The sequence below is a fragment of the Papaver somniferum genome, chromosome 3 (assembly GCF_003573695.1).
Source record: "Papaver somniferum cultivar HN1 chromosome 3, ASM357369v1, whole genome shotgun sequence".
Taxonomy (NCBI): Eukaryota; Viridiplantae; Streptophyta; class Magnoliopsida; order Ranunculales; family Papaveraceae; genus Papaver; species Papaver somniferum.
Window position 1 is genome coordinate 95,217,379 of NC_039360.1, and position 11,752 is coordinate 95,229,130.

The 11,752-nt window shown below is 35.9% G+C and overlaps 1 protein-coding gene across 1 annotated transcript; it reads left to right on the forward strand.

The window, feature by feature from the left end:
- The first annotated feature begins 6,351 nt into the window (after positions 1-6,351).
- Positions 6,352-8,070, forward strand: LOC113356865 (U-box domain-containing protein 26-like). The gene has a single exon (XM_026600096.1). The coding sequence runs from the start codon at positions 6,592-6,594 to the stop codon at positions 7,837-7,839; it is 1,248 nt and encodes a 415-aa protein (XP_026455881.1). The 5' UTR covers positions 6,352-6,591; the 3' UTR covers positions 7,840-8,070.
- Positions 8,071-11,752: the final 3,682 nt, after the last annotated feature.

An 11,752-nucleotide genomic window follows, 5' to 3' on the forward strand; every position in this document is an offset into this window, starting at 1 on the left:
TACCTCTGATCCATTGTGGGTTGAGTTCCACATCTTCATTATCTTTGATCAGTGATGGGAAATGATCATAAATCCACACCTATAGCAACCAATGAAATAAACATAAAAAATTCAATTTTTAAAATGTACAAAAATAAGAAAACTTTCATCAATCCAAATACCTGGATTAGAGCCAAATTCCCATTAATTTGAGAAGTTAGTTTGCGAGATCCCTGAGAAAGCTGACCATTCAGGTGTGCAATTATGGCAGTCCCCCAAGAGTACTTGCTCACATCTTCCAAGGGATCCAAGAGCTGAAGAAGGTTGGCGCTCACCCGGTTACCTTTGCTGTCAAGAAATATAATAGACGCAAGGACATGCAACAAATACCCAGCCGCCGCATAGCGACATTCCATATCAGAGAGACCTCCTTCTTTTTCCTTATTTTCTGTCCCAGAAAACATGTTCCTAATATCTACAAGTTTGAACTCTTTCTTCGGGTACTTAGGTCCCTTCTCGAAAATCCCATTAGTCTTCTCGGAATCCCAACCAAACAAGTTCTTGGTCCATGTATAGATGTCTTCCCAACTAGGCCTTCTATTGAACTTCTCACCGGTTGATTTTCCTTCGATCTGTAACCCTAATATCTGTTCTGCGTCATCAGGAGTTATCGCCATCTCACCAAAAGGAAGTTGGAATTTGTCGACTTCAGCGTGATACCTTTCATAGAAACTAGATACTGCGACCTTCTCATACACAATCACAGAGTTCAGAACGACATTGTACAAACCTGAGGTTTCAACCAAATCTCTAACTCTTGCACATTCACCTTCTAGCGGCCACAACTCCATTTTCTTGAAAGAAGATTGGTGCCGAAAAAGACGTGCGGCATCCTTATGATCCTACAAAAACATAAAAAAAAAAACACGTATTTAAAAAACAAAACATAAACAAGTTAACACCAACTAATCAAATAGCAAGCAAATTTGGGATTATTACGATTGTCTCACTAATGCAATGAGCCCACGATCCAGGATATCCAAATAGAACTTTGCCCCCATATCTAGGTTCTCCTCTAAGTTTACCACCTCGAAGAGGAGGCAACATCAAATGATTAGCGGGAACGTGTCTCGCACTGGGTGCAATATCTGTTTCATCCTTCTTAACCCTCTTTACCGGCTTTTTCGCCTTTGCATTCTCTTCCTCATCCTCAACAGTGGTTTTACCATCATCACCACCTTCATCATTTCATCATCATTACCTTCATTCTCTTCCTCCTCATCATCATTATCATCACCGCCATTATTACCTTTATGTTGTTCCTCCTCATTACCATCATCCTCATCATCACCACTACCATTACCTTCACCCTCTTCCTCCTCTTCTTGCTATTCTTCTTGTTCCTCTTCTTCTTCAGCACTAGTGTTAGCTGAAACAACAGGAGTGTATGATTCTCACGAATCAGACAACTCATTATCTTTGTCTCTTGGTTCGGTGATAGAAAATGATACCTCACTCGGCCTTATTCCGCGCAAGTAAGTATTTATCGTTGCGGGGAGGTTTCGAAGGAGGAGTTATCGTGATTTCAACCTTGTCTTTCGTTTTCTTGTCACTACATTCCAAACACGAATTTTTTTTTTTATAAGACATCAACTTTATCTCTATCAGTTAAAGAGTCGTCAATGATATGCTCTAACAAAATAACGACCCTTCATTACAAAGTAACGACTCTAATTTATAAGGTAACGACTCTTTACAAAAATTGGACAGTGAGGATGATTTTGGTCCTTAAAGGGTCGTTAAAGATTAAACTTGGATCGTCAAACAAGTAACTGCCGACCCTTTAAAAGCGATGACGACTCTAGGGATTATAGATTACTAACGACTCTAGTCTAGGGATTATATACTACTGACGACTCTATCGTTTTATCCAACAGAAGGCAGTTCAAGTTCAACCCAGAGTCGTTACGCACTAATTTGGGGTCGTCAAACTACAGTCGTCATCTTCAACCTAATATGGCGACGACTCTATTCTAGGGCACAAAAGGTCGAAGTAGCAGAACAAAGGCCGTCATATTTACACTAACAGGTTAACGATTTTTCATAGAAAAACACATGCAATGTAAGAGTCGTTAGGGTATTATTTCTTCGATGCTAACGACTCTCACTCTGTAACTTCTATTTTTCAGTTACGAATCTCGATTACACAATCAAAAAACAACCAAAACATCGAATAGGAGGTGGGTTTAAGTTCACGTACCCTCTAATTGGAGCCATTCCCTTTTTGGGTTTCGATTTGCTTGCTTCAGGAGCTCTTCGCACGTACACCTTTGCATTCACCGCATCTACAAGATTAGGAATTTGAAGTGCTTTGCGAGCGGTTTGCTTTGTTTTAGCCATATTTGTAGAAGAAGTTAATTGTCGATTAAAGTTTTATCATCGACAATTACGCGATGAATCGGTTCGAAGAACTTTCCTCGGTGGAGGTGGAGTCGTTAATGGTGGAGGTGGAGAAGAGAAAGGGAGGAGAGGAAGATGAAGATAAAATAAAAAAATGATTTTCTCTTTGATTTAATTAGGGTATATAGATTAGGGGCCTTAATTAGGGTAGTTAATTAGTGAAACTGATTTTCAATTAATGAAGGGTAAAATAGTATATTCATATTGCGATATTTACACCCCTGAAAATTTTGGGGGGCAAACAAAATTCCATGGCCCCCAGTAGGAAGTTATGGCCCCCAATTAAACTAGAAAAAATATCTCTAATGTTGAATGGTTTTTCGTTGGATTTCTTTACTCCTATAAAAAAAAATTACGCCGAGAAAATAAAATCTCACCATATCTATTTATTTTGGAAATGGAAGGCTTCAAAAGACTTCTCTCTAATGCATCTCAAAAGAACCTTAACCTTTTTATTCAACCGGCTTAACAAGGTTTAAAAACAACTCATCCGTTATTCGCCGACAATTGCATGCTTTTTACAAAAGCCACAGGAAGCTCAATTCTTAACCTAATACAACTTCACTTCATTCTCCGTTAGCTAATAAACCCAGAGAAATCAAGTGTTTTCTTCAGCAACAACATCGGTCAAGCTGCTTGTGATGACATTTATGGACTCCTGAAGATGAAGATTATGAAACTGGAGGAAAAATATTTGGGGGGTTAACTTATTCACTAAGAATTATAGATTAACTTTTTAAAATTTTTGTGGAAAAGATGAATTTCAGACTACAAGGCTCGCAAGAAAAACTGACTAACCAAGCTGGAAGAAGTACAGAGATTCAAGCTACCTTGTGGTCAATTACTTAACAACAAATGAGTATTTTCTCTACTTCTGATAAAGTTGCTACAAAAAATTAACTGCATACAAAAAAAACTACTTCTGGATGAAGGAAAAAAAAGTAGTTTATCTGAAAGCTTGGAAAGGTGTCTGCATTGCTAACAGAAAGTGAGGATTGGGACTGAAAGACAGAAAAAAAATGTAATCAATTTCCACCGAAGTAGGGTCATTTGTATCCGAATAAAAAATGCCTCACCCATGTAATTTGTTGATTATAATTGTATTTACACTGAAACTAGGAATTCCACCACTTCTTAAGTTCCTGTGTTTCGTAGATGTTGTTACGGTAAATTCGTTATTACATCTGTCTTCTGCCAACATGCTTTCTTGTTCAAATAAAACATCATCTCCCACAGCGCAAGATATATCAAGTTGGAAATACAAATATAATGGTGTTGTTCCTGTAAAAACATTAAATTTGTTAACTTTATTTACATTTTCGTATTGGTTGCATTAAAACTATAAATCAAAATGTTTTGACATACCTATTTCGAAGTCTGTAAAATGAAATGTGTGTAGCATACCACCAACGTTCCACCAACACAAATGCCAATTTGGATAATGTTTCTTCACACCAATATGGTACAAAGTAAACAAAGAAAATTTATTGACAATAATTTTAGCATCATGAGGTAGCTCTGCATAATCTTTGTTAACTTCGTACTAACCTCCTCTTGATTTTTTGGCAGATTTGGATTGTTCTCTTTATCAACACTTGATTGTGTTACCGATATAGGTTGAATGGATTTATTTCTAAGCGGTTTTCTTTTTATTTGTCGACTAATATCTTGAGATTGGAACATATTTATTGAGAAAATTTAAAGAAGTTGAATAATAGTTAGAAGAATTTTTAGTGAAGAAAAACAATAAAAAAGATTGAGTTTTTAACCCTTTTTTTTTAAAAATGAACCATTGTCATAGAACATTCTTGAGACAAGTCTCATCTCAACTTGAAACGGTCGTCCAAAAGTCCAATGGTCGACTTAATGTTTTATGATAAGGCATATTCTCACTACCAAAAACTAGGTATGCCTATCTACCTGGCTTAGAAAATGTATGGGTTAGTCCTCTTTTAGACTTAAATTTTAGCTTCACATCGAACCAATATAATATGACGAGTACTTATGACGATGATTAGGAACTGTAAAAAAATAAGTACCTTAAGTATTTATCGAAAGAGTAAGTACCAAATAATAAATGGTGCTAGACACACCGAAAATGATCTTGATATTTCTCCCGAAGGAAAATTCAATGGTATTGCGCAACTGTTTCAACATCAGGATGGATGTATGGGAAGTGGATCCACTTTTTTGTCACTCTAGGGAGATAATTTGGGATTTCTATGAAGTATATCTATCATTTTCGTCAAATAATTAGGATTCAACAAAGTATGTAATTCAAAATATTTGAACATACTAAACCCTTTTTTCTTCAATTTATTATTGATAATCGTGACAATTGTATTTATTTCATTTGTGTAATTGTTTTTGAAAATGAATCTCATTTAAACGAGCTTGATTTGGGTATACCTAGATCAAATACTAAGGGATGTCTAGTGTATATAAAGTTACCTAATTACCTTTCCCTTAATAATAACTAAAATTAGTCTCTTTTTGGTTTTAGATCCAAACCTTATTTTTTTCTTTCTCCTTCTTTATCAATCTAATGATCAATTTCCTTTCCCTTCTCTATATTTTATCGTCTTTAAATGAAAAAAATTCGTCGATTGGATTTTTTTTTTTTTTTTTGATTAATTCTTTCAAAGTCTATCTACAACTTTATTTTGTTGTTGAATGGCATATTAAGTCGGAAAAATTAAAATTGTTAAATTGCAGTTATACCGTCGTCAACTCGTCATGGTTAATTTATTTCCAGTTATTAAGATTGTAGGATGAATATCGTGACGATATTTCAAAGAGTTTTTATTTCTGAAAGTAACATTCACAGAATCGTCATGGTCTTCATCCCTAAATTTTAACGACTAGTGATATAGTATGAATAGTCATCAGGTTTTAAAAAGTTAAACCATAATGATTAATAATTCCCAGAAAACAAGTATTCATGTGTCCAATTTGTTATTGGTCGTCATGGTTTTGTAAAAGTAACATGACGACCATGACGACCGTAAACGCGAAAAACCAATGTGTGGTCGGTATGTTTTGTTTCCGTCCAGCGTGTCGATTAAGTTTGGTCGGCATGTTTTGTTTCAGTAAAGCATGCCGACCTTTCATGGACTAAATTCTGAAAGTACTTAGTCGGTTGTCGGCATACTTCTTTTTCCGGTCGAGCATATCAATTTTTCAGAGACTGAATTCTGAAAGTACGCTTTCATGTAATCATTTGACGAATTAAACCAACAAAATCTTTTACACTTCAATTTTGAGAAGTATTTGACAAAAATTATTCATTTTTATTACAAAATTCTCAAAAACCAAAACTTTTTTAAACCAAAATTTTTCCAAATGTCTTTTTTACAAAATCCATAAACTATATCTAACAAAACAATAATCAAAATATTTGCTAAAACCCCTAATTCTCTAGGCTGCTGCACAAGTGATTTGTGGAATCCAACACCAAAAGGGCTCACTTCCTCACCAGTCACCGCCAAACTAACGAAAGTAATTGAGATTTGGTGGTAAGAAAACACATCAAGTGGGTCTCACAGCGCATTACAACATTGACCTTTGACCACACAACAGAAAGATCCAAATTCCAAACCCACCATACACAATAATACTACAGGCATTAAAAGAAAAAGTATAGAAATTTGCAGTTACCAAAATAATGAAGCACATCCCAATCCAAGTCATCAACCACCACCTCCGTTTCCTTTCCCTAACCTTCACACATTCAAATTTCCAGATGGTGACGGGAGTGTATGATTTCAAAAAAGACAATGTAAGAGCAGGACTAGGAACTAGGACCACTTTTGACCATAGTTTTATTTAACAAACCTTGGGTTAGGTTTATGTAACTCCACACCCACACGTGTGTGAGGGTATTAGAAAGAAATAGAGTCAGATAACAAGTGCAGAGGTTTACAGCAGAAATTGTTGGGGGATTTCAGATTCGTATTATATATATATATAGCCAGAGAAAGAAAGAAGCAAAGTGTAAAACCAATTAGATGAGATTTGGAGACAAAGAAAAAGCAGAACCTCACAATCCGTCCTTTAGAATGTCTCATTTCTAAACAGAGAGAAATACAAAACAACAACAACAACAACAACAACAACAACAGAGAATCATCCAGATCAGATCAAGAAAAAAAAATGAGAGGAGGAAGTATAGAGCCACTAGATATAATTGGAGTTCAAATTCCATATCATTTCAGATGTCCAATTTCATTAGAATTAATGAGTGATCCAGTTACAGTTAGTACAGGTCAGACATACGATAGATCAAGTATCGAATCATGGATTGCAACTGGTAATACTACTTGTCCGGTAACGAGAGTTCCTCTTTCTGATTTCGTTCTTATTCCTAATCATACACTTCGTCGTTTAATTCAAAACTGGTGTGTTTCTAATCGTTCTTTTGGTGTTGAACGTATACCTACACCCAAACAACCTGCTGAACCTATTTTAGTTCGTTCTTTATTAACTCAACTCTCAAACCAGTCAATCTTGTTCGAAACTCGTCTTTCTGCTATTCGGAGACTCAGAGGCTTAGCTCGTGACTCCGATAAAAATAGATCTCTTATTTCGTCTCATAACCCACAAACTCCTCTTCTTAACATTTTTTTCTCTGATTCAGAAAAGAACGAGCTGATTTATGAATCTCTTGCGTTAGTTGTAATGTTTCAGCTCAGTGAGCCAGAATGTAATTCTATTGCATCTCAATCAGATAGAATTCAATTCCTATCTTCTCTTCTATCGCATCCATCTATTGAAGTTCGGGTAAATTCTGCTGCTCTTATCGAAATCGTAGCGGCTGGAACTCGGTCGATAGATCTACGCATTCAAATTGGAAATGCCGATGGACTAATGGAAGGAATTATTGGAATTCTGAATTATCCATTAGCTTATCCACGGGCGTTAAAGGTTGGAATTAAAGCTCTCTTTGCGTTATGTTTAGTTAAACAGAATCGACAAAAGGCGGTCTTATCCGGAGCTCCAGAAGCGTTAATAAATCGTCTGGCAGATTTTGAGAAATGTGATGCTGAGCGTGCATTAGCAACGGTCGAATTATTATGCAGAGTCCCCGCCGGTTGCGCTGCATTTGCGGCACATGCCTTGACGGTGCCGTTGTTGGTAAAAATTATACTGAAGATATCTGATCGTGCAACTGAGTATGCAGCTGGAGCTTTACTTTCGCTGTGTACCATTTCAGAAGCGTTACAAAGAGATGCCGTAGCAGCTGGAATCGTTACTCAATTGTTGTTACTTGTTCAGAGTGATTGTACGATAAGGGCGAAACGAAAAGCACAAATGTTGCTTAAATTATTAAGGGATTCATGGCCAGATGATTCCATTGCTAATTCTGATGATTATAACTGCAGTGATGTTGTTCCGTTTTGAGTTAATTTTAGTCGGAAAATTTAATCGAAGAAGCTTATTTTTTTCTAGAGAAAGTGAGAGAGTTCTATAATGAACAAAGGGTACATAAACATGTGTATGTAATTTATTTCTGTATTTAAGAATTTTTGTTTTGATGATTAAATGGTAGCACAAAAATATTAGAACAAGTTTTTGAGGAGTATTTGTGACAGTCTTGTTTGAGTTATTAACAAGGGTATTAAGAACCTATAATTGCCACAGTTTTTCCAAATTTTGAATTGGTTTTAATTATGTATTCTCGTAATCTCATTTACTATCCTTCGCTATTTCTCTTAATTAGGATCCTTTTGCCCCCAAAGTAGTTGATAATATGTGGAACTGCATGCAGGGCTGAACATGGTGTTGGTTAACCGTTGGAAACCGACCGAACCAGACCAATAAGCAAGAAACCGAACCAAACCATTTAAATTTGGATTGGTTTGGTTAAAAAAGTTGAAAAACCGACATTACTGGTTTGGTTTTGGTTTGACCTGAAAACCGAACCAAAAACCATTGGGGAACCGATTAATTTTTAAACTTAGTTTCTACCGTCGATTTAAAAGTATTAGATTTTACCCATTGATTTAGAGGATAAATAGAAACCCTAAATCTAATATTTCATTATGATACTCTCCCTCTTTCTCTTTCTCCTTCTCTCAGCCGCCTCCCTTCTCCACCCCCAACAACAACTGCTGCTATTCGACTTTTTTCTTCCCGTCTTCCTTCTTTTTTATTTGTCAATAACTAAATTAAGATATATTATATATCTTCTTTTGATCTCTAGAATTAGAGTAAGCTTTAACTATTCTTGATTTTTTTTTGTCTGTATATTTGTGTAAACCAATACTATCGGCAACTACGATTTTTTTATCTGTAAATTTGTGTATTTTTTTTTTGGTTTGACATAATTATTGATTAACCAAAAACCACTGGGACAAACCGAAACCAACTGGAACCATTTGGAAACCGAACCAATGATTAATGGATTGGTTTGGTTTAGATTTTTAGAAACCAACAATATTGGTTTCGGTTTTGATTTGGCTAAAAACCGAACCAAAACCGACCATGAACAGCCCTAACTGCATGAGACTGTGAACGTGAATAGGTATGTTTTGTACTTGCAAAGTGAGGTGATTGTCATTTATGGCGCATGGTTGGCATATAAAAGTTGTCCAAACCTTGGATAGGAAAAAAATGGATGAAACAGTAAATTGGATGGTTGTGGTAGTTATTAAGTTCGGTAGCTTTTAAGAACAGACGCTGTCAAAAGTTAGCAGAAGAGTAAAAAATAAAGAAACCTTAATTACTAATATAATTAAGAACAAATTAATAAAGTTAGTATTGAAAGCATGATTTATAAAGGGGATATCATCGTTACTAAGTGTTGATACCGTTTCATATAGGACAAAAAAAATTCACTGATCCTGACCGTTGGATCGATGAAATGGTATCAATACTTGGTAATGCTGGTATCCCTTTATACATCATGATCGAAAGTTACCAACTCCCTATCAGACCAACGACCAATAGCGGTAGAGAAAGAACTAGAGCACATGCCTGGGTCTTATTATAAAGGAAAAAGGAAGGAAAAGGGTGAGAGTTTGGAACAAAGAAGAAAATGACTGAGATACAATAATGCTATGCAACCCAGCGCCGAAACCTTATCAGTAGATTCAATACTTTGAAATCAAATCATGTGGGCATGCGAGCTTTGGCTGCTAAATTTATGGCTTTCTGCTTGGGTTACATTATTTAGCTCGTTAAGTCCTTCCATGGCTTTCCGCTCAAGGTTACATTATGTATAGCTCGTAAGACCCTACCCCCTATTCGTCTATTCCAGTGTCCGCTCAAGGTTACATTAAAAATATGCTTCCAGGAAAAAAATACTATATAGCTCATAAAAAACCCTATCCCAAACAATTCTCATGTCTCCTTCTAACAGCGGTCCACGACTTCTAACAGTGGTCCACGAAGAAAAAATTGGTTTATGACCTATAACTATAAGGTCTAAGGGCCGTAACAAGATAAGAGTTCGTGCTACCATGCCAAGATATTCTTATAGAAATTTTTTTGACCTACATATGATAATGTAAGAAGCACAAAGTAGAAGGAAGAAGAAAAAGAGAGAGAAAACAATATTACTAATGGAGTAAACCAATCTATCAGGGATGATATCAAATTCTATATAAGACAAATTATTTTTCAGTTTGCCTTATTAGCAGCCATGAAAAAGAAAGAGAGCAGTAGGATAAGAAAGCATCTACAAATTCATCTTAAGCTTTTAATACGAAGACAACCGTTTTTATCGAAATTCACCATTTGTTCACTTAGCGTTTTTCTTTGTAGAACTATTCAAATTCAAAACATAGTGAAAACATCTACGAAGGAACTTAGTGGTACTCTTTGTGGAGTTTTATCTACCGCCATATTTTTCACTACATAATGATAGATGATACTCGTCATATTCTTAATACATATTTATAGCTAGCATCCTAAATCCATTAATAGCAACACCGACAATCATGGTAGATTTATCAAAGCTTGACAATAACTGTTTATTTCTGCATATGTCAAAATTTAATCAATGAGTCCCCTTCGATTTACTAGAATTTGGAGTAGATTAAAATACATGAGATGGGTATTTTTTTTTTCTCTAATACTTTAATGATATTTGTAGGAATGGTAGTATCTTTGTCAGTAACACCATCTGCAACACTTGTATTTTTCGCATGACACAAACTCTAGAATGCGTTATCCCATGAGATGAAGCTTCCCTTCAGGTTCTGTTGGGTACTCTGGGATGTGTCATTGAAGCATCTCCTTAAGCCTGTGATGCACACTTGGTAAATTGATGCATCTTGTCCCGAAGTTCACCATTCGGCAATAGTTTGCCATTTATTACGTGTCCTTGAAAAAGATGCATCAGCTCGAACTTGCGATGCACACTTGGTGCAAGTGATTCATCAGCTTGGTATATTTCTACTAAGCTTGTTCCTTGATCGAAGATGCAACATTTCTCTATGAAGCTTACCCAAGGAAGCATTATGATGCTACTAAATCATTATGCTTGTTGCTTACAAAGTGGTGTGACATTTTACTATGTTGCTTGCCGAAGATGCATCCTCTAACATGTATCATATCACAAAAAAGACGGGACTCGGTGGTGTTTAACATCTCCCAAATCTTTTACTTTTATAAATCTCAATGGGACATATATATATAAAAGGGTTTTTGTTGAAGGTGCATCAAGGGGAAATGCACTTTTAAGCTACGAAGTTTAGGCGATAAAGCACATTTGATCAAAAAGCACATCATTATGCCATGATACTTACTCAAGAAATCTTATGAGTAGGCATCATTGTTACTACATTGCTAAACCTACCATTGTTACTGCACCGCTAAACCTAAATTGCATGTTTTTGATGGGATTCGAAGGAAATATCAATGTTGTTCCAATTTGCATGTCCCAGACAAGAGAATGCATGTATGATAGCACAATATTGTGTATGTATCTCTTGCGAAAGTCCTCTGGCCTATATGAAATAACATTTTCTCGGACTTTGGCTTTGCAACATGAGTTGGTTTTGGGTGCTAGTCTCGACTCTGATGAACTATGGTATGTGTTCGAAGCCTTCATGGTACATGTAGGGTGCATAGGCAGCCACAATATACTGCACTTATGGTCTACCACCTTAGGCATCTCATATCATATGTCTCGCATGCGAGACAAGAGATGCTTGTTTCCACACTTGATGTGGTAATTGCATTCTATTTCCTGGATTTTCATACTGCCTATCAAGCTATGCGTTGTTGACATGCATCCATTGTGAATTGGCATGGACAAAAAATAAATCTAAACGAATGACATAAGTCCAATTGCTTCACCAAGATAATG